The sequence below is a fragment of the Nycticebus coucang genome, chromosome 9 (genome assembly GCF_027406575.1).
Source record: "Nycticebus coucang isolate mNycCou1 chromosome 9, mNycCou1.pri, whole genome shotgun sequence".
In the NCBI taxonomy this organism is placed as follows: Eukaryota; Metazoa; Chordata; class Mammalia; order Primates; family Lorisidae; genus Nycticebus; species Nycticebus coucang.
In genome coordinates, this window is record NC_069788.1 from 111,423,851 (window position 1) to 111,441,874 (window position 18,024).

The window sequence follows — 18,024 nt, forward strand, 5'->3', positions numbered from 1 at the left end:
TCTGGCAGGCGCCTGTAGTCCCAGTTACTTGGGAGGCTGAGGCAAGAGAATCACCTAAACCGTGGAGTTGCAGGTTGTTGTGAGCTGTAACACCACGGCACTCTACCAAGGGCAATAAAGTGAGACTCTGTCTCTTAAAAAAAAAAAAAAAAAAGAGTGCTCTGGGCTAGAAATGTCTTTAATAAACGTTCTTAATTTTCTGTTTTGTCTGCCTCACTGGAGTGGAAAATACCTAGAATAAAGAGCAAATATCAGACAAAAAAAAAAAATGACTTTTTATACTTAGGAGGATGTTCTCCAAATGCATACAGGTAAATACAAAAGATGTAAAGTCTCCATGTTGGCTCCTGTGAGACTGCATCTACATGAACAACTCCTGACTTCAAATTTTTGCCTTCTTTACAACACCTTTATACTCTTTCCATTGTCTGATGTTTAAGTGACTACATATAAAAAATTTTAACTTGGGTTGGCGCCTGTGGCTCAACGGGTAGGGCGCCGGTCCCATATGCCGGAGGTGGCGGGTTCAAGCCCAGCCCCGGCCAAAAAAAAAAAAAAAATTTTAACTTGGCTCAGCGCCTGTGGCTCAAGCAGCTAAGGCACCAGCCACATACACCAGAGCTGGCAGGTTCGAATCCAGCCCGGGCCTGCCAAACAACAATGACAACTACAACCAAAAAATAGCCAGGCGTTGTGGTGGGCGCCTATAGTCCCAGCTACTTGGGAGGCTGAGGCAGGATAATCGCTTGAGCCCAGGAGTTGGAGGTTGCTGTGAGCTGTGATGTGGTGGCACTCTACCCAGGGCGACAGCTTGAGGCTCTGTCTCCAAAAAAAAAAAAACCAAAAAAATTGAACTTATGAAATATACTTATCCTTATAAAATACTGCTTTTCTAAAAAACAAGTATTACTATTTTCTTTTTTCTGATACAGGTTCTCTGTTGCCCAAACTAGAGTGCAGTGGTGTCATTCGTGGCTCACTGCTGTGCTTAAGCCATCCTTCTACCTCAGCTTCCTAGTAGCTGGGACTATAGGCCTGCACCACACCTGGCTGATTTATTTTATTTTTTAATTTTCTTTTAGAGACAGGGTCTTGCTATGTCACCCAGACTGGTTTTAAATTCATGGTCTCAAGCAGTCCTCCCACCTCAGCTTCCTAAAGTACTAGGCTTGGCCAGGTGTGGTGCCTCAAAACCTGTAATCCTCGCACTGTGGGAGGAGGAATGCTTGAGGTTATGAGTTTGAGATCAAAGTACTAGGATTACAGACATGAGCCACTATGCCTGGCCAAGAGTGATTTCTGACGTGGATTTCATCACCAACTTCATGATTTTCAGCAAGTCATAGACCTCTCTGTCTTAATTTGCTCATCTGCCCTAAGTTCTTATTGATAACATGGCCTACAATTTTTGAAAGCTGTTTGTTTAAAACAATAATGGTCTATGTAATCTTTTTAAATTAAGTTGATTTATTTCCTTAAAATGTGGTTATACGTGCAAGCCACTGGCAATACCGTTGCTCACCAGGGACAGTCCAGTGACCTAATTTTTGGTCTGTGAACAACCCAGTGATAGGGACTTTATAACTTCTTTATAACTTTTTTTTATTTAGAAGTTGAAGTTTCTTATCTTATAATCACTAAGAAGGAAGGGAGGGAGGGGTGCTAGTTTAATGATCTCAAGGCAAAATCATCAAAATGGAAAGAAAAAAATTAAACTCAACAGTAGAAGCTGGAGCAGAGAGTATGTAAGAATCACCTTCCATTTAAAACCAAAGCATGGGGCGGCGCCTGTGGCTCAGTGAGTAGGGCGCCGGTCCCATATGCCGAGGGTGGCAGGTTCGGACCCAGCCCCGGCCAAACTGCAACAGAAAAATAGCCAGTCGTTGTGGCGGGCGCCTGTAGTCCCAGCTGCTCAGGAGGCTGAGGCAAGAGAATCGCGTAAGCCCAAGAGTTAGAGGTTGCTGTGAGCCGTGTGATGCCACGGCACTCTACCCGAGGGCAGTACAGTGAGACTCTGTCTCTACAAAAAAAAATAAATAAATAAATAAATAAAACCAAAGCATGGGTCATTATGTTAAATGAAATTAGCCAGGCACAGAAGGACATAAATACCACATGTTCTCATTCATATATGGGAGCTAAAAAGGTTGATTTCATGGGAATAGATGCCAGGAAGGGTGAGGGATGGAGATGAAGAGAGATTGGTTAATGGGTACAAATATAATTCCTTGTAATACACAGTTAGAAGGAATAAGTTCTAGTGTACTTATTCCTTAGAAAGAACAATGAGTAAATTAACAATTTATTGTATATTTCCAAATATACAAGAAAAGAAAAAGATATAAATGTTCCCCACACAGAGAAGTGATGTTTGAGGTGGTAGATATCTGAAATAACCTAATTTGATAATTACACATTGATTACATTTATGAAAATATCACATATACTCTATAAATATCTACAACTTTTATGTATCAATAAAAAATCAGGCCAGGTGTAGTGGCTCACGCCTATAATCCTAATACTCTGTGAGGCCAAGATAGGTGGATTGCCTGAGCTCAGGGGTTTAAGACCAGCCTAAGCAAAAGAGTGAGACCCTCTCTCTACTAAAAATAGAAAAACTAGCCAGGCATTGTGGCAGGCGCATGTAGTCCTAGCTTCGTGGGAGGCTGAGGCATGGTGATCAATCACTTGAGCTCAAGAGTTTGAGGTTACTATGAGCTATGACACCATGGCCTTCCAGCCAGGGCATAGAATGAGACAATATGTCAAAAAATAATAATAAAATAAAATAACTAAAAAATAAAATAGCAAAACACGAGGGAAAAAATATATATATATATTTTTTTATAGAGACAAGGTCTTGCTCTGTTGCCCAGGCTGGAGTACAGTGGCATGATCACAGCCCGCTGCTGCCTTGAACTTCTAGGTTCAAATGATCCTCCTGGTTCGCCTCCCAAGTAGCTGGAACTATAGGTGTATACCACCATGGTCAGCTAATTTTTCTTTTTTGAGACAAAATCTCACTGTCACCCAGGGTAGAGTGCTGTGGCATCATAGCTCATGGTAACCTCAAACTCTTTGGCTCATGTGATCCTCTTGCCTCATCCTCCTAAGTAGTTGGGATTATTGGCACCTGCCACAACACCCAGGTAGGTTTTTCTTGTTTGTTTTTGTTTTTGTTTTGTTTATTTGTTTTGTAGAGACAGAGTCTCACCTTATCGCCCTCGGTAGAGTGCTGTGGCGTCACACAGCTCACAGCAACCTCCAAATCCTTGGGCTTAGGCGATTCTCTTGCCTCAGCCCCCCGAGCAGCTGTGACTACAGGCGCCGCCACAACCCCGGCTATTTTGTTTTTGTTTTTGAAACAGAGTCTCACTTTGTCGCTATTTTGTTTTTGTTTTTGTTTTTGAAACAGAGTCTCACTTTGTCGTTCTCACTTTGTCTTACTCTGCCCTCTGTAGAGTACCGTGGCCCACCACAATACCTGGCTATTTTTTTTGTTTGTTTGTTTAGCAAGCCCCAATACATGTGGCTGGTGCCCTAACCCCTGAGCTACAGGTGCCCATTTTTTTGTTTGTTTTTCTTCTTTGTTTTTTCCAACTAGTGTTGTGCCTGGGGGTGAAACTTAACTCCTTAAGATGGCGCTGGTCTGGTTCTTTCACTAGTTTTTCTACTTTTAGTAGAGACAGGTCTTGCTGTTTTTCAGGTTGGTCTTGAACTCAGGTAATCCACCCCACCTCAGGCTCCCAGAGGGCCAGGAATACAGGTATAAGCTACCGTACCCCACCTAATTGTTCTTTTTCTTTTTTTTTTTTTTTTAAGAGACAATCTCACTTTATCACCCTCAGTAGAGTGCCGTGGCGTCACAGCTCATAGCAACCTCCAACTCCTTGGCTTAGGCGATTCTCTTGCCTCAGCCTCCTGAGTAGCTGGGACTACAGGCACCCACCAGAATGCCCAGCTATTTTTTTGTTGCAGTTTGGCTGGGGCTAGCGCCCTACTCACTGAGCCACAGGCGCCACCTCTAATTTTTCTTACTTTTATTATTATTATTTTTTTTTGTAGAGACAAAGTCTTGCTCTGTTGCCCAGGCTGTTCTTGAACTCCTGGCCTCAGCCACTCCTCTTGCTTCAGCTTTCCAGAGTGCTGGAATTTATAGGCATGAAACACTGCACCCAACCAGAAAATGTATTTTAAATCTCATGTTTCCTTATGGAACCAGATACCCTTCAGAAAAGATGCTAAGAGCCCACATTATCCTAGGTTAGCTCATTGTACTTGCTATTAGAAATAAAAAAAGGAACCCCTTGGGCACAGTGTTGCGTGACGGGAGACACGAAAGAACAGCAGCTTTGCTGTGGGTATAAACTCACTCCTACAATTATTAAGTGTAAACAAGAAACAGACTACAAAGTATGGGATGGCGTATAGTGAAGTTCTTTATTCAGTGATTTGATTTTATACACTTCTAGTCACGTACACAATCTATCATCGGTTACTTTCACCATTACCTCATTTTACCTATCTGAAATTAACTTGTAAAGAAATATCCTGTTCGGAAGGAGGGGGGTGGGGCCTTGGTGTGTGTCACACTTTATGGGGCAAGACATGATTGCAAGAGGGACTTTACCTAACAATTGCAATCAGTGTAACTTGGCTTATTGTACCCTCAATGAATCCCCAACAATAAAAAAAAAAAAAGAAAGAAATATCCTGTTACCACATCAACACAATTACTTCTGCAGTAAACATCCTCTTCTAGACACTGACTAATCTCTGGGGCAGGTATCTAAATAAAGATCACAAAGAAGAAAGCAGTCACAGGGGAACAGAGTTAATAGAAGAGTACCTTCAAGCGTTCACTCAGTTTACTCAGTATGAAGTCAGGGCAGAGCACCTATAGGTCTCTGACAATATGCTTTTAACATACGTCAACCCTCTGGCCCGTATCTCTGAGGAAGGGCGGCATGCCCTTTGGCCTCAGGCTTCACGGGGCAGAGAATTGGCTTGTGGAATTTTAACTCCAGGCAAGCTAACTCTGCGTGTGTCCCGGGGAGGGGAGCGGGGGGAGTCCAGATCCCTTAATCCTCTGGAAGAATAGCAAGCCATTTTAAACTCACACTGAGTTCACTTTGTGTGCTTGATGTAGGATGTATTTCTAAATATTATCCTACACACGGCATGTTTATTCTTTTAAAGGTATAGCCAAAAAAAAACCAGTTGGTCTAATCTTGTATGTTTTTATCCTGTAAGCCACTGCAGGTGTGTGAACAAGATTGCTGCTTCAACAAAACCCTAGACCCAACCACACCTTGAGAAAAGAATGGCCACTTTCCAGGGTGCAGTCTTTTTCATGCTGTTGGTGTCCTGTGTTTGTAGCACTGTCTTCCACAGGGACCAACAGACTTGGTTTGAGGGTGTCTTCCTGTCTTCCATGTGCCCCGTCAATGTCAGTGCCAGCATCTTATATGGAATTATGTTTGACGCAGGGAGCACTGGAACTCGAATTCATGTTTACACCTTTGTGCAGAAAACACCAGGTAAATGCAAATGGGACCCTTACCAGAGTCTGAAAATCCACACTTTAGTATCTCCTGCCAGAAGCAAATGTGCTGGGAGTTCGTGACGTAAATTACAGAGTCTGAGAGATAATGAATGTCCTTCGGAGAACACTTTGGACTATAACTGAACATGTGGTTTAATTCATTTTGAAATTATGAGATATTTGGGCTACATGTATTCTGAATCCCATATGTCCAAGAATGGCTGTAATTTGTTCTTCTTCTTCTCTAAAAGTGGTTAATACTCCAGGGCTCCAGAATACTGGGGATGGTCTTGGGAGAAGAATCAAATGCGAGTTTCACTGACATCCTTGGACAGGGGCTGAGGGGATTCTGAAGATTGTTTTTGAGTTGCCAGTGTTCTTTCCTCAGGTTGCCTAGAGAGCCTGGGGAAAGAAGTAGGTGCTAGATTTCCACCGGAGAAATGGCAGTGGGACCCTCAGGGTTTTTTCTATTTCCCCTTTCCAGTATTCCTGCTAGGTATTCCGCACAAGTTGGATTTTGGGAATAGCTTGGGGGGAGAGCATGTAAATCTAGTAAGTAATGGGAATGTTTACAGAGCCAGTGTCTGAAGCAGCCGAATTTTTGGTAATCAGCTTGCTGTCTTCTCTGTTTTGTTCCATGGACAAACTAGGAGAGCTTCCAATTCTAGAAGGGGAAATTTTTGATTCTGTGAAGCCAGGACTTTCTGCGTTTGTAGATCAACCTAAGCAGGTGAGTTTCTTATCTTTTCTTTTTCTTTCTTTTCTTTTTTTTTTTTTTTTGAGACAGAGTCTCACTTTGTCACCCTCAGTAGAATGCTGTGGTATCACAGCTCACAGCAACCTCAAACTCTTGGGCTTAAATGATTCTCTTGCCTCAGCATCCCAAGTAGCTGGGACTACAGGCGCCCGCCACAACGCCTGGCTATTTTTTTGTTGTAGTTGTAATTGTTTTGGCAGACCCAGGCTGGGTTCAAACCCACTAGCCTTGGTGTGTGTGGCCCGTGCCCTACCTGCTGAGCTACAGGCACTGAGTCAGCAGGTGAGTTTCTTATGCTTTGGTGTTTAGATTCTCAGTACTTCGATAATTTGATAGGGCCTCTGTTGTTAAATATATCATACTATTCACTAATGAGATTGAGTTCATGTGTGAGGTCAGTTTTCTCTCTGCTAGCCTCAGGGATAATAGTAGTTGTATACTCCGACTCACGAGGGCTGGGTGGAAGGAGGCTAGAAAATAGATTGTGGCCACACAGGGATGACAGTAGCCTTTAGGAGATAGTTCCCTGTATATTTACTGTTTGAGGTTTTGAGTTGAAGTGATCAACTGCATGGGTTTGTGTAAATGGAGGAAATAGTCATGAAGTTTTATAGGCTATAATGTATGAACATGGCAGTTGAGAGGATGGAGACCAGGGAATTTTAGAGTGCCTTGATGCAGGATAGCAGTATGGCTCTACTCAAGAAATTAGGCAATAGCCCATGACGACAAAACTCTTTGGTAGTAGGGGATGAATGAAAAGTTTGTAGTGACTGTATTTCACATTTGAGTACCCACAACATCTTATATCCTCCAGTGTGTTTGAGGCTACATTGAAATGAAATAGAATAAAGTAGAATGTCAAACTTTGGGAGCAGATATAAAGGTATTTATTATTTAGTGTCACTAGAATGATCATTACCCAAAGGAAAACCTGATATTAAAAATGGTTTAAGTTGGGCGGCGCCTGTGGCTCAGTCGGTAGGGTGCTGGCCCCATATACCGAGGGTGGCGGGTTCAAACCCAGCCCCGGCCAAACTGCAATCAAAAAAAAAAATAGCCAGGCGTTGTGGCGGGCGCCTGTAGTCCCAGCTACTTGGGAGGCTGAGGCAAGAGAATCGCTTAAGCCCAGAAGTTGGAGGTTGCTGGGTGCTGGGTGAGGCCACGGCACTCTACCAAGGGCCATAAAGTGAGACTCTGTCTCTACAAAAAAAAAAAAAAAAAAATGGTTTAAGTTGGCTCGGCTCCTATAGGTCAAGTAGCTAAGGCGCCAGCCATATACACCTGAGCTGGCGGGTTCGAATCCAGTCCGGGCCTGCCAAACAACAATGACAACCAAAAAAAAAAAAAAAATAGCCGGTCGTTGTGGCGGGTGCCTGTAGTCCCAGCTACTTGGGAGGCTGAGGCAGGAGAATTGCTTGAGGCCAGGAATTGGAGGTTGCTGTGAGCTGCAATGCCACAGCACTCTATCCAGGGCAACAGCTTGAGGCTCTGTCTCAAAAAAAGAAAAAATGGTTTAAGTTTGAGAACATATATCTCAGTTCAGTAGCACATAAATGGCAAACGTGCTAGAAAATTAGTAGCTATTGAAAGCAACTACATTAACAGACAGTGATTTGACATTTAGAAAAGATGATTGTGTTGTAGTTGCTGATAATAATGATTATGGGGCAGTGCATTGTCAGAATAAATGTTCGCTCAGGGAAACAGTAGATTTCATATAACGGTTTCATGTGACACATCTGGTGTGTGGCACACATCTAGGTGCTGAAATGCAAAATGAGCCCAACTTGTTCTGTCCTTAGGGAGATCGTTAAGAGTCTAATCATCAGGGCGGCACCTGTGGCTCAGTGAGTAGGGCGCCGGCCCCATATGCTGAGGGTGGTGGGTTCAAACACAGCCCCAGCCAAACTGCCACAAAAAAAAAAAAAAATAGCCAGGCGTTGTGGCGGGCACCTATAGTCCCAGCTACTCGGGAGGCTGAGGCAAGAGAATCACATAAGCCCAAGAGCTGGAGGTTGCTGTGAGCCATGTGATGCCACGGCACTCTACCGAGGGCAGTAAAGTGAGACTCTGTCTCTACAAAAAAAAAAATAAAAAAAAAGAATAGCACATTTTAAAAAAAAAAAAGTCTAACATCAAGGGCGGCATCTTTGGCTCTGTGGGGTGCTGGCCCCATGTACCGAGGGTGGCGGGTTCAAACCTGACCCCTACCAAATTATAACAACAAAAAAATAGCCAGGCATTGTGGCAGTCACCTATGGTCCCAGCTACTTGGGAGGCTGAGGCAAGAGAATTGCCTAAGCACAGGAGTTGGAGGTTGCTGTGAGCTGTGTAATGTCACAGCACTTTACAGAGGGTGATAAAGTAAGACTCTGTCTCTATTTAAAAAAATAAAAGAGAGTCTAATGTCAAGCCTGAGCAAGAATGAGACTCTGTCTCTACAAAAAATAGAAAAAAATTAACCAAGTTTGGTGGTGCCAGATATAGTTCCATCTACCCAGGAGGCTGAGGCAGGAGAGTTGCTTGAGCCCGGGAGTTTGAGTTTGCAATGAGCAATGATCAGGCTACTGCAGTCTAGCTTGGGGGACAGAGCAAGACCCTGTCTCTGGGAAGAAAAAAAGTATAAGATGAAGATAGCTACAGCTAGCATTGTGTGGCAGTCCCACAACTCTGCCTCATGTGCACAATAATTTAATGGTGTTATAAGGCTTATCTTTCATCTCACACATGAGGAAAGTAATAGCCCCTATTACTGTATTAAGCTTCGGGGCTAGCAAGCAGGTCTTCTGTCTGTACTTCGCTATACCCAACTGTGGCCTAAAGCTAATTTATATGAGATATAAAATAACTGTAAACTTAAATGACCTCTAGAAAAGAATGATTTTTAGGGGGAAAAAAGGAAAGAAAAGAATGATTTTTATTATAACTATCAAAATGAAATGGATTCTCTTCTTCAGTGTGGCCTGCTTCTCTAGCTTTCTGCTTCTACAGCACAGAGAGTGTGTGGAGCTTTCTGCCACTTACTCTTGATGCTCCCCCAAAGCATACTGAGGGAATAGACTGGTGCCACTAAACAGGCTGTTCACTGCATGAATAGACCATCTCTTTTGAAGGGTGCTGAGACTGTTCAAGGACTCTTAGAGGTGGCCAAAGACTCAATCCCCCGAAGTCACTGGAAAAGGACCCCAGTGGTCCTGAAGGCAACAGCAGGACTGCGCTTACTGCCAGAACAGAAAGCCCAGGCTCTGCTCTTTGAGGTAATTTTTGAAATCTGCATCTTGGGTAATTTCATCTTTTTCCCTATATGAATATCTTCTTTATGAGTTTTTAACCTTTTGGAGTATGACTGCTACCTTTAGTATTCCACTATCACTAAAGCACTGTGTTGACTCTGGGCTCTTGTTATAGCCATTTACATTTTTAATAGTCATTCTCAAATTTTGAGACAGTCTCACTTTGTCACCCTCGATAGAATGCCATGGTGTCTTAGCTCACAACAACCTCTAATTCCTGGGTTCAAGAGATCTTCTGGTTTTTGTTGTTGTTGTTGTTTGTTTGTTTTAAGACAGAGTCTCAAGCTATCGCCCTGAGTAGAATGCCATGGCATCACAGCTCACAATAACCTCAAACTCTTGGGCTTAAGTGATTTTTTTTTTTTTGAGACAGAGTCTCACCATGTCGCCCTCAGTAGAGTGCTATGCCATCACAGCTCACAGCAACCTCCAACTCTTGGGCTTAAGTGGTTCTCTTGTCTCAGCCTCCCAAGTAGCTGGGACTACAGGCGCCCACCACTATGCCTGGCTATTTTTTTGTTGTTGTTGCAGTTATTTAGCTGGCCCAGGCTGGGTTCAAACCTGGTGCCTTTGGTGTATGGAGCTGGCGCTGTAACCACTGCGCTACAGGCACCAAGCCAGCTTCTTTTCCCTCAGCCTCCCAAGCAGCTGGAACTATAGGCACCCACCACAATACCCAGCTATTTTTTTGTTGCAGTTGTCCTTGTTGTTTTAGCAAGCCTGGGCTGCCAGCCTTGGTGTATGTGGCCAGCGCCCTACCCACGGAGCTACAGGTGCCCATCACTCTCAAATTTTCAGAGCTTTTCCTCAGATGTTTAAAGTATTTCATGTCCATGTAGTTTTCTAACTTTTCTAACTTTTTATTTTATTATTATTATTTTTTAGTAGGTCTGGGCCAGGTTCGAACCTGCCACCCTGGTGCGTGGGTCCGGAGCACTAACCACTGAGCTACAAGCTGAATTTTTCTTTTTCTTTTTTTTTTGGTAGAGACAGAGTCTCACTGTACTGCCCTCGGGTAGAGTGCCATGGCGTCACACGGCTCACAGCAACCTCTAACTCTTGGGCTCACGCGATTCTCCTGCCTCAGCCTCCCGAGCAGCTGGGACTACAGGCGCCCGCCACAGGGCCCGGCTATTTTTTTGTTGTTGTTGTTGTTGCAGTTTGGCCGGGGACGGGTTTGAACCCGCCACCCTCGGTATATGGGGCCGGCGCCCTACTCACTGAGCCACAGGCGCCGCCCGCCAAGCTGAATTTTTCTAACTTTTCAAAGCAGAATCAAGTTGTTTTTAATCACCTTTATTAAGTTACACTTACATACAATAAAATGTATCCATTTTAGGGCGGCACCTGTGGCTCAATCGGTAAGGCGCTGGTCCCATATACCGAAGGTGGCGGGTTCAAACCCAGCTCCGGCTGAACTGCAACCAAAAAATAGCTGGGCATTGTGGCAGGCGCCTGTAGTCCCAGCTACTCGGGAGGCTGAGGCAGGAGAATCGCTTGGGCCCAGGAGTTGGAGGTTGCTGTGAGCTGTATGATGCCATGGCACTCTACCGAGGGCCATAAAGTGAAACTCTGTCTCTACAAAAAAAAAAAAAAAAAAGGATCCATTTTAAGTGTACAGTTAAATGAGTTTTGACAAACATGTTTCTCATGACCCCAAAGTCAATTTCTCCACCCCTGAAACCAGGCAACCACTAAGCTGCTTTGTAAGTCTTCTTCCTTAGATTCCATTTATTTATTTATTTAATTTATTTTATTTTTTTATTATTAAATCATAGCTGTGTACATTAATGCGATCATGGGGCACTATACACTGGTTTTATAGACCGTTTGACACATTTTCATCACACTGGTTAACATAGCCTTCCTGGCATTTTCTTAGTTATTGTGTTAAGACATTTACATTCTACATTTACTAAGTTTCACATATACCCTTGTAAGAGGCACCGCAGGTTTAACCCACCAATCACCCTCCCTCTGCCTACCTTCCCCCTCCCTCGCCTCCCTTTCCCCCTTCCCTCTATCTTAGATTCCATTTAAATGGAACATACAGTTTATATTCTCTTTTTTGTATATCTGTTTTTTTCTCTCAATGCAAGTTTTTGAGAAGAATCTTAGAATTTTAAAGTTTGAAAAATGTTTAAAAATCATCTGTTTTGGGTGACGCCTGTGGCTCAGAGAGTAGGGCGCCGGCCCCATATACCAAGGGTGGCGGGTTCAAACCCGGCCTCGGTCAAACTGCAACAAAAAAATAGCCAGGCGTTGTGGCGGGCGCCTGTAGTCCCAGCTGCTTGGGGGCTGAGGCAAGAGAATCACTTCAGCCCAGGAGTTGGAGGTTGCTGTGAGCTGTGTGACACCACGGCACTAGCAAGGGCAATAAAGTGAGACTCTGTCTTTACAAAAAGAAAAAAAAATCATCTATTTTAACTTTCTTCTTTTTATTTTTTTTATCTTTTTGAGACAGAGCTTCAAGCTGTTGACCTGGGTAGAGTGCTGTGGCATCACAGCTCACAGCAACCTCAAACTCCTGGGCTGAAGCAATTCTCCTGCCTCAGCCTCCCAAGCAGCTGGGACTACAGGTGCCCGCCACAACATCCTGCTATTTTTTGGTTGCAGCTGTCATTGTTGTCTGGCGGGCCCAGGCTTGATTCGAACCCATAAGCTCAGGTGTATGTGGCTGGCGCCACGGGTGCCGAGCCTCAGCTTTCTTCTTTTTTTTTTTTTTTTTTTTGGCCGGGGCTGGGTTTGAACCCGCCACCTCCGGCATATGGGACCGGCGCCCTACTCACTGAGCCACAGGTGCCACCCGCTTTCTTCTTAATCAGATCAAAAATTTAAGTTTAGAAAGTTTTGTAAAATTCATTATTTTGTATGTATCACTCATTTATTATGTAGTAAACATGTAAATTAATAGGATTTAAATTTCATATCAAGAAGAATATTTATAGGCAGAATCCCATATAACAAAATGTATCACAGCAAGAAAGGATTCTGTATTACAGGTGTGGTAATTCAATCTTCTAAATCCATTTTCCTTTAACTATCAGGAAAGAAGGCATAAGTCCCTTGCCCAAAGACAACCAGTCTATTATGTCTGTGTGAGAACCTGAATACCTCTTTTCCTCATTCATTCATTCATTTATTCAACAAATAAATGCTTACTTTAGACTGGTGAAGTTTCTGGGAACACATTCAGCAGGGAACAAGAAGGCAAAATGGTCTTTGCCCTCCTCAAACTTACATTCTAGCGTCAGGAAAACAGAATAAACAACTAAACAAGCCAGTATAGAGTACGTTATGTGCTGTAGGTGCTAGGGAGAAAAAGAAAGCAGAGTAAGGCAGGTAGGGACTCCTAGTGGTGGTGTGGGGGGAGGCTATTTTAAACAGGGCAGTCAAGGAAGACCTGTTTGGTAAGATCAGAGCTCTGAGGGGAATGAAGAAGCAAGTTACACAGGATATCTGTGGGAAGAATATTCCAAGCTAAAGAAATAGCAGGTGCAAATGCCAGAGGCTTATTGTGTTAGGAATAGCATCCAAGAAGTGAGCATGGCTAGAGTGAAGTGAATGTTAAGGGGAAAGTAGGATTGGTGTACTCTGACCTAGTGGGCACAACATGACATGCCTCTTGGGTGAGGGGCACAACTACAACAGGGCCCTTACCTAACACATGCAAACATATAACCTAATTGTTCATACCCTCATATTAATCTGAAATTTAAAAAAATAAAGAGAAAGGAGAGGAGGTCAGAAGGTGCAGTGGGAATTGTTTATCATGTAGGATCTCAAAGGCCAGTGTGAAGCCTTTGGCTTTTTCTCTAAGAAGGAAACAACCAGAAGCTAAGGGAAGACATGATCTGACATCCATTTTAAAAGCACCAATCTGGCTGCTGTGTTGAGAACAAGTTGGGGGGCAGGACAGAAAAGTGGAAAAGATAAAAGCAGAAACTTTCTTTTCTCATTCCTGTTTGCTTATTTATCTTCTACTTAAAAGCTTGTTTATAGATCACCTAACTGGCTTTCCCCCGAGGAAACAGAGTCCAGAGTTCTCTGGGATGGGATTCTTCTTACTCCTTTTTGGAGAATTCTTCCCTTCCCGTGATAATCATACACAAATGAGATGCAGCACCCATGTCATTGGCCTGTATTACATAGAGTCAAGTGTTCTTGTGATATCTTCATTCCCATCTGCTAAAATAGAATCTGTAAGTCTAGATTTGAGGTCTCCCTAAAATAGAGGCCCCAGCCATGCACAGAACCTGCAGAGCTGGGAGTAGAGGACCTCAGCCCTTGGACATGAGCTCCTTCGTCGACAGGTTCACCTTTTCATCCTCACAGTGCCCAGTGTATGTTAAAATTAATCAGGTGTTTTTTAGAAAATGACAGGATCGGGCGGCGCCTGTGGCTCAGTCGGTAGGGCGCCGGCCCCATATACCGAGGGTGGCGGGTTCAAACCCGGCCCCGGCCAAACTGCAAAACCAAAAAATAGCCGGGCGTTGTGGCGGGCGCCTATAGTCGCAGCTACTCGGGAGGCTGAGGCAAGAGAATCGCTTAAGCCCAGGAGTTGGAGGTTGCTGTGAGCTGTGTGAGGCCACGGCACTCTACCGAGGGCCATAAAGTGAGACTCTGTCTCTACAAAAAAAAAGAAAAAAGAAAATGACAGGATCCTGGCTTGAGCTCACAGGGTCCGCTACATGACCTTTCTTAGGTCCAAGTCACCTATAAATTTAGATGGTTTGATTGAGCTTTACTTTAAAGTTCAAGGAATCCTTGTATTTGTGTTTTTGCAGGAAACTGTTAATAGCTTAACTAGTTTCTTTTCTAGTTTCTTAGGGCAAAGGAGTTGAGTTTTGCTAAAATTTTGCCAACAGAGTAGTTTTATAAGCCTTATAGGACACAGTCAAGATGTAGAAGTGTATTTTACTGCCTTAGGGAACCCACATTTTTCCCTTTCTGTCTAGGTAAAGGAAATCTTCAGGAAGTCACCTTTCCTGGTGCCAAAGGACAGTGTTAGCATCATGGATGGATCCTATGAAGGTGGGAGAGGTGTTGTTATATATTCCTGGGGGAGAAGAGCAGGGTCAGTGAAAGTTTTAACTAATAGAACTGGGAGCAGGGATTGGGTGCTGAAGAGAAAGGAAGGAACTAAGTAAGGAGAAACCAATAAGCTGGGAGAATGGGAGAGCAGGAAATTGAAGGGCATGGAGGAGAGAAACGTGTGCTCTGGAATGAAATAAGAAAAACATACATAGGGCCAGGAAAGAGGAAAAAAGCTCTGAGATGTAATCCTGTCTTTCTTTTTTAGGCATATTAGCTTGGGTTACTGTGAATTTTCTGACAGGTAAGTTTTACCTTAACTAGCTTTCACATGCATGATCAGAAGAATACAATCTTTCTCTCTCTCTCTTTTTTCTTTCTGGAAAAAAAAAAAAACAAAAAAAGGAAGTAAAGACAGGAAGTTGATGTTTGTAGCCTGCCTTCAAGGCCTCAGCTGCAGCAAGAGTCCTTCTAAGTTTATACTCATCTGCAGCCTCAGGTCTGGGGAGCAGTGGAGTATTTTTGGAACACCTTCAGTGAATGAAAAGGGCAAGAGAGGCATTGCAGACAGACGAGTGTTAGGCTGCCCAGCATGTGGAGGATATTTAGAGCTGACTCTCATTAACAGGTCAGCTGCATGGCCACAGCCAGGAGACCGTGGGGACCCTGGACCTGGGGGGGGCCTCCACTCAAATCACGTTCCTGCCCCAGTTTGAGGTGAGTCATTTACATGAAGGTCTGGTTAGCAGTGTACTTGGCAGGCATGGTGCTAAGGAAGTGGTGCCCCATTTTCAGACAGCAGCTTCATCACAGACAGGGTGAATAGAGTCAGTGAGTGGGTGGACTTCCACTTACTTCCCTCTCACTGTCCAGAGTTCCTATGATTTTTCAAGCCCATGAGATTAGCAGTATAGTCTGTCTCCATCTCTGATTTTTTTGGGGGAAGGACAGGGATAGTGGTGATACCGTCTTCAAATTATGGTAGATCCTGAATATTCTTTTGCTTTTTCTGATTTGCAGAAAACCCTGGAACAAACCCCTAGGGGCTACCTCACTTCCTTTGAGATGTTTAACAGCACTTACAAGCTCTATACACATAGGTGAGAAGGGGGGCAGGGAAGAATAATATTTCACTTTGTATGGTTCTCTCAACTTTTCAGAGCATTCTCAAATTTGTTACTACACCCGATCAGCCTTACAAAGTTTTTACCAATAAACCCAAGCCACTTACCAAAGCCTTAGGGACCTAAGAGGTTTCTTCCTGCTTGGACTCAAAAGTAGGTAACTTAAGAGTCAAAAGTTTTCTCTAGGGTGAATACACTTGGAGAAGGCTCAGCCAAAGCTCCATATCAACTCCTGGTCTTCGGATGTTCAACATCCAGCATGGAATGTGATCCTATTTGTGGCTAGGAACTAAACTAATGAGACTTTTCTGGGGATGCTTTCTAGTGTGCGACCCTTGGAACTGTCACTGTCTCTGGCTTTTGAATCAAAGTTATGGGGAATTCTTACTGTGTAGTCTTGATCCAAACTATGCAGAAATTACTTCTTGTTGACCACATGAGTTGAATAGGTTACAGAGACGAAGCAAGGTTTTCATCTCTCCAGAGAGAAACAGAAACCATGTTAGTTTTGAAAAGATAGCTTTAAAGTAGAGAACTTCACAACCAGCATGAAATTGGTCAATCTTATATTTTACAGTTACTTGGGATTTGGATTGAAAGCTGCAAGACTAGCAACTCTGGGAGCCCTGGAAACACCAGGTTTGTCTGGGTATCTGCTGCGTGGGGGATCATGAGAGTAACACAAATACTCAGCTTTCCTCTTCCTTTCTTTGGCAGCGATTCTATGGGGGAAAGGCTTAGGTAGAATTGGGAAGCATATATTATGTATTGGACCTAATAATAGCAAATTATTTTTTATTTTATAAGTTCAGAAGTTTTGGTATGTATTACTAGCCATTTTATTGTCTACCTATATAGGGGGAACAGCTTGTGGCCAGGAGACTGAAGCATCTGCAGAAATTCAGGGCTCAAAGAGCATCTGGCAGGAGTTTTGCTCAAGCCCATAGTGTTGTATGGGAGGTGCAGGAAGCTGTGTCCATCTACTTGCAGAGTAGAATAAGCAGCTTCATTCATCTCTTACAGTTAGTATCAGGCAGAACTGGTTTCAGTCCCAGTGTCATGATTTGGAACAAGTTAGTTAACCTTTATGTGCCCCTTTCCTCACATTAAATGAGATTTTTAATTTGTACTTTGTACAATGCTTGGCTCAGAACTTGTATGGGGATGATGACTGTATTGTATTTCAGAATTCATAAACATCTTTAAGTGTATTTAAGCCTCTCAGCAACCAATGAGGAAGTTTTTTTTTTTTTTAAAGACAGAGTCTCATTTTATTGCCCTCTGTATAAGGGCTATGGCGTCACAGCTCACAGCAACCTCCAACTCCTAGGCTTAGGCAATTCTCTTGCCTCAGCCTCCTGAGTACCTGGGACTATAGGCGCCCGCCAGAACGCCTGGCTATTTTTTTGTTGCAGTTTGGCCCAGGGCCGGGTTCGAACCCACCACCCTCAGTATATGGGGCTGGCGCCCTACCCACTTGAGCCACAGGCATCGCCTGAGGAAGGTCTTTTTTCCTGCATTTAGAAAGGAGAGAACTTGTTGTATTATTGTGGGTTTTAAATTTTCTTGAGATGTGATGAAAGCCACATCACAAAAAAATGCACATGTGCATGAACATTTGCTTCTAGTTTTGGGAGAATTCACTAACCCCACAAAGTCTATCTTGCCTGAGTTAAGAATTCTTATCACAGGATATAGTCATGGAACTAATTTCGTAAGCTTGTAAGGCTCAGCACCCTTGGTGATTCCTTTTAGCCTTAGTGGCTTCTAATTTGCACTCCCCCTTCTTGCTCACATACTTGCCTCTTAACTTTGTTCCCTGGTTTGTTTCAGGGATTGATGGACACACTTTCCGAAGTGCCTGTCTACCAAGGTGGTTGGAAGCAGAGTGGATCTTTGGAGGTGTGAAATACCAGTATGGTGGAAACCAAGAAGGCAAGTGATGTTTTTTCACTAGTTAAAATTACTTGTACAGTAGAAATTCTGGAAAAGTCCCACTGGAAACTTTCTCTAGAGCTCTCCAGAAGCTTATCAAACTGTGTAGACTTGTTCCAAAGAATCTTGGTATGCTTCTAAAGATTAATGGGAATTGAAGGCAAACAGGGCAACTGCCATTCTGCATCATTTTCTCTTTCCCCGGCCAAGTGTCATGGATCCATTAGAAACCTATTCTAAGCTGAGCTGGTGCATGCTTACAGTCCCAGCTACTCAGGAAGCAGAGGTGGGAGGATCACTTGAGCTGGGAATTATAGGCTGTGGTGGTAA

The 18,024-nt window shown here is 43.5% G+C and overlaps 1 protein-coding gene across 6 annotated transcripts in view; it reads left to right on the top strand.

Moving 5' to 3' along the window:
* The window catches only part of ENTPD5 (ectonucleoside triphosphate diphosphohydrolase 5 (inactive)), a 55,480-nt gene that overhangs the window by 29,979 nt on the left and 7,477 nt on the right, over positions 1 to 18,024 (top strand). For 3 of the 6 annotated variants that reach the window (XM_053601762.1, XM_053601763.1, XM_053601760.1), the window contains 9 exons: positions 5,257 to 5,543; positions 6,199 to 6,278; positions 9,422 to 9,565; positions 14,560 to 14,635; positions 14,904 to 14,939; positions 15,264 to 15,352; positions 15,656 to 15,735; positions 16,337 to 16,398; positions 17,593 to 17,694. In XM_053601762.1, coding sequence (XP_053457737.1) covers positions 5,327 to 5,543; positions 6,199 to 6,278; positions 9,422 to 9,565; positions 14,560 to 14,635; positions 14,904 to 14,939; positions 15,264 to 15,352; positions 15,656 to 15,735; positions 16,337 to 16,398; positions 17,593 to 17,694 — 886 coding nt within the window. In that variant the 5' untranslated portion in view covers positions 5,257 to 5,326. The remainder of the gene's footprint in view (positions 1 to 5,256; positions 5,544 to 6,198; positions 6,279 to 9,421; positions 9,566 to 14,559; positions 14,636 to 14,903; positions 14,940 to 15,263; positions 15,353 to 15,655; positions 15,736 to 16,336; positions 16,399 to 17,592; positions 17,695 to 18,024) is intronic. The other 3 variants (XM_053601765.1, XM_053601764.1, XM_053601766.1) reach the window with 2 other exon arrangements.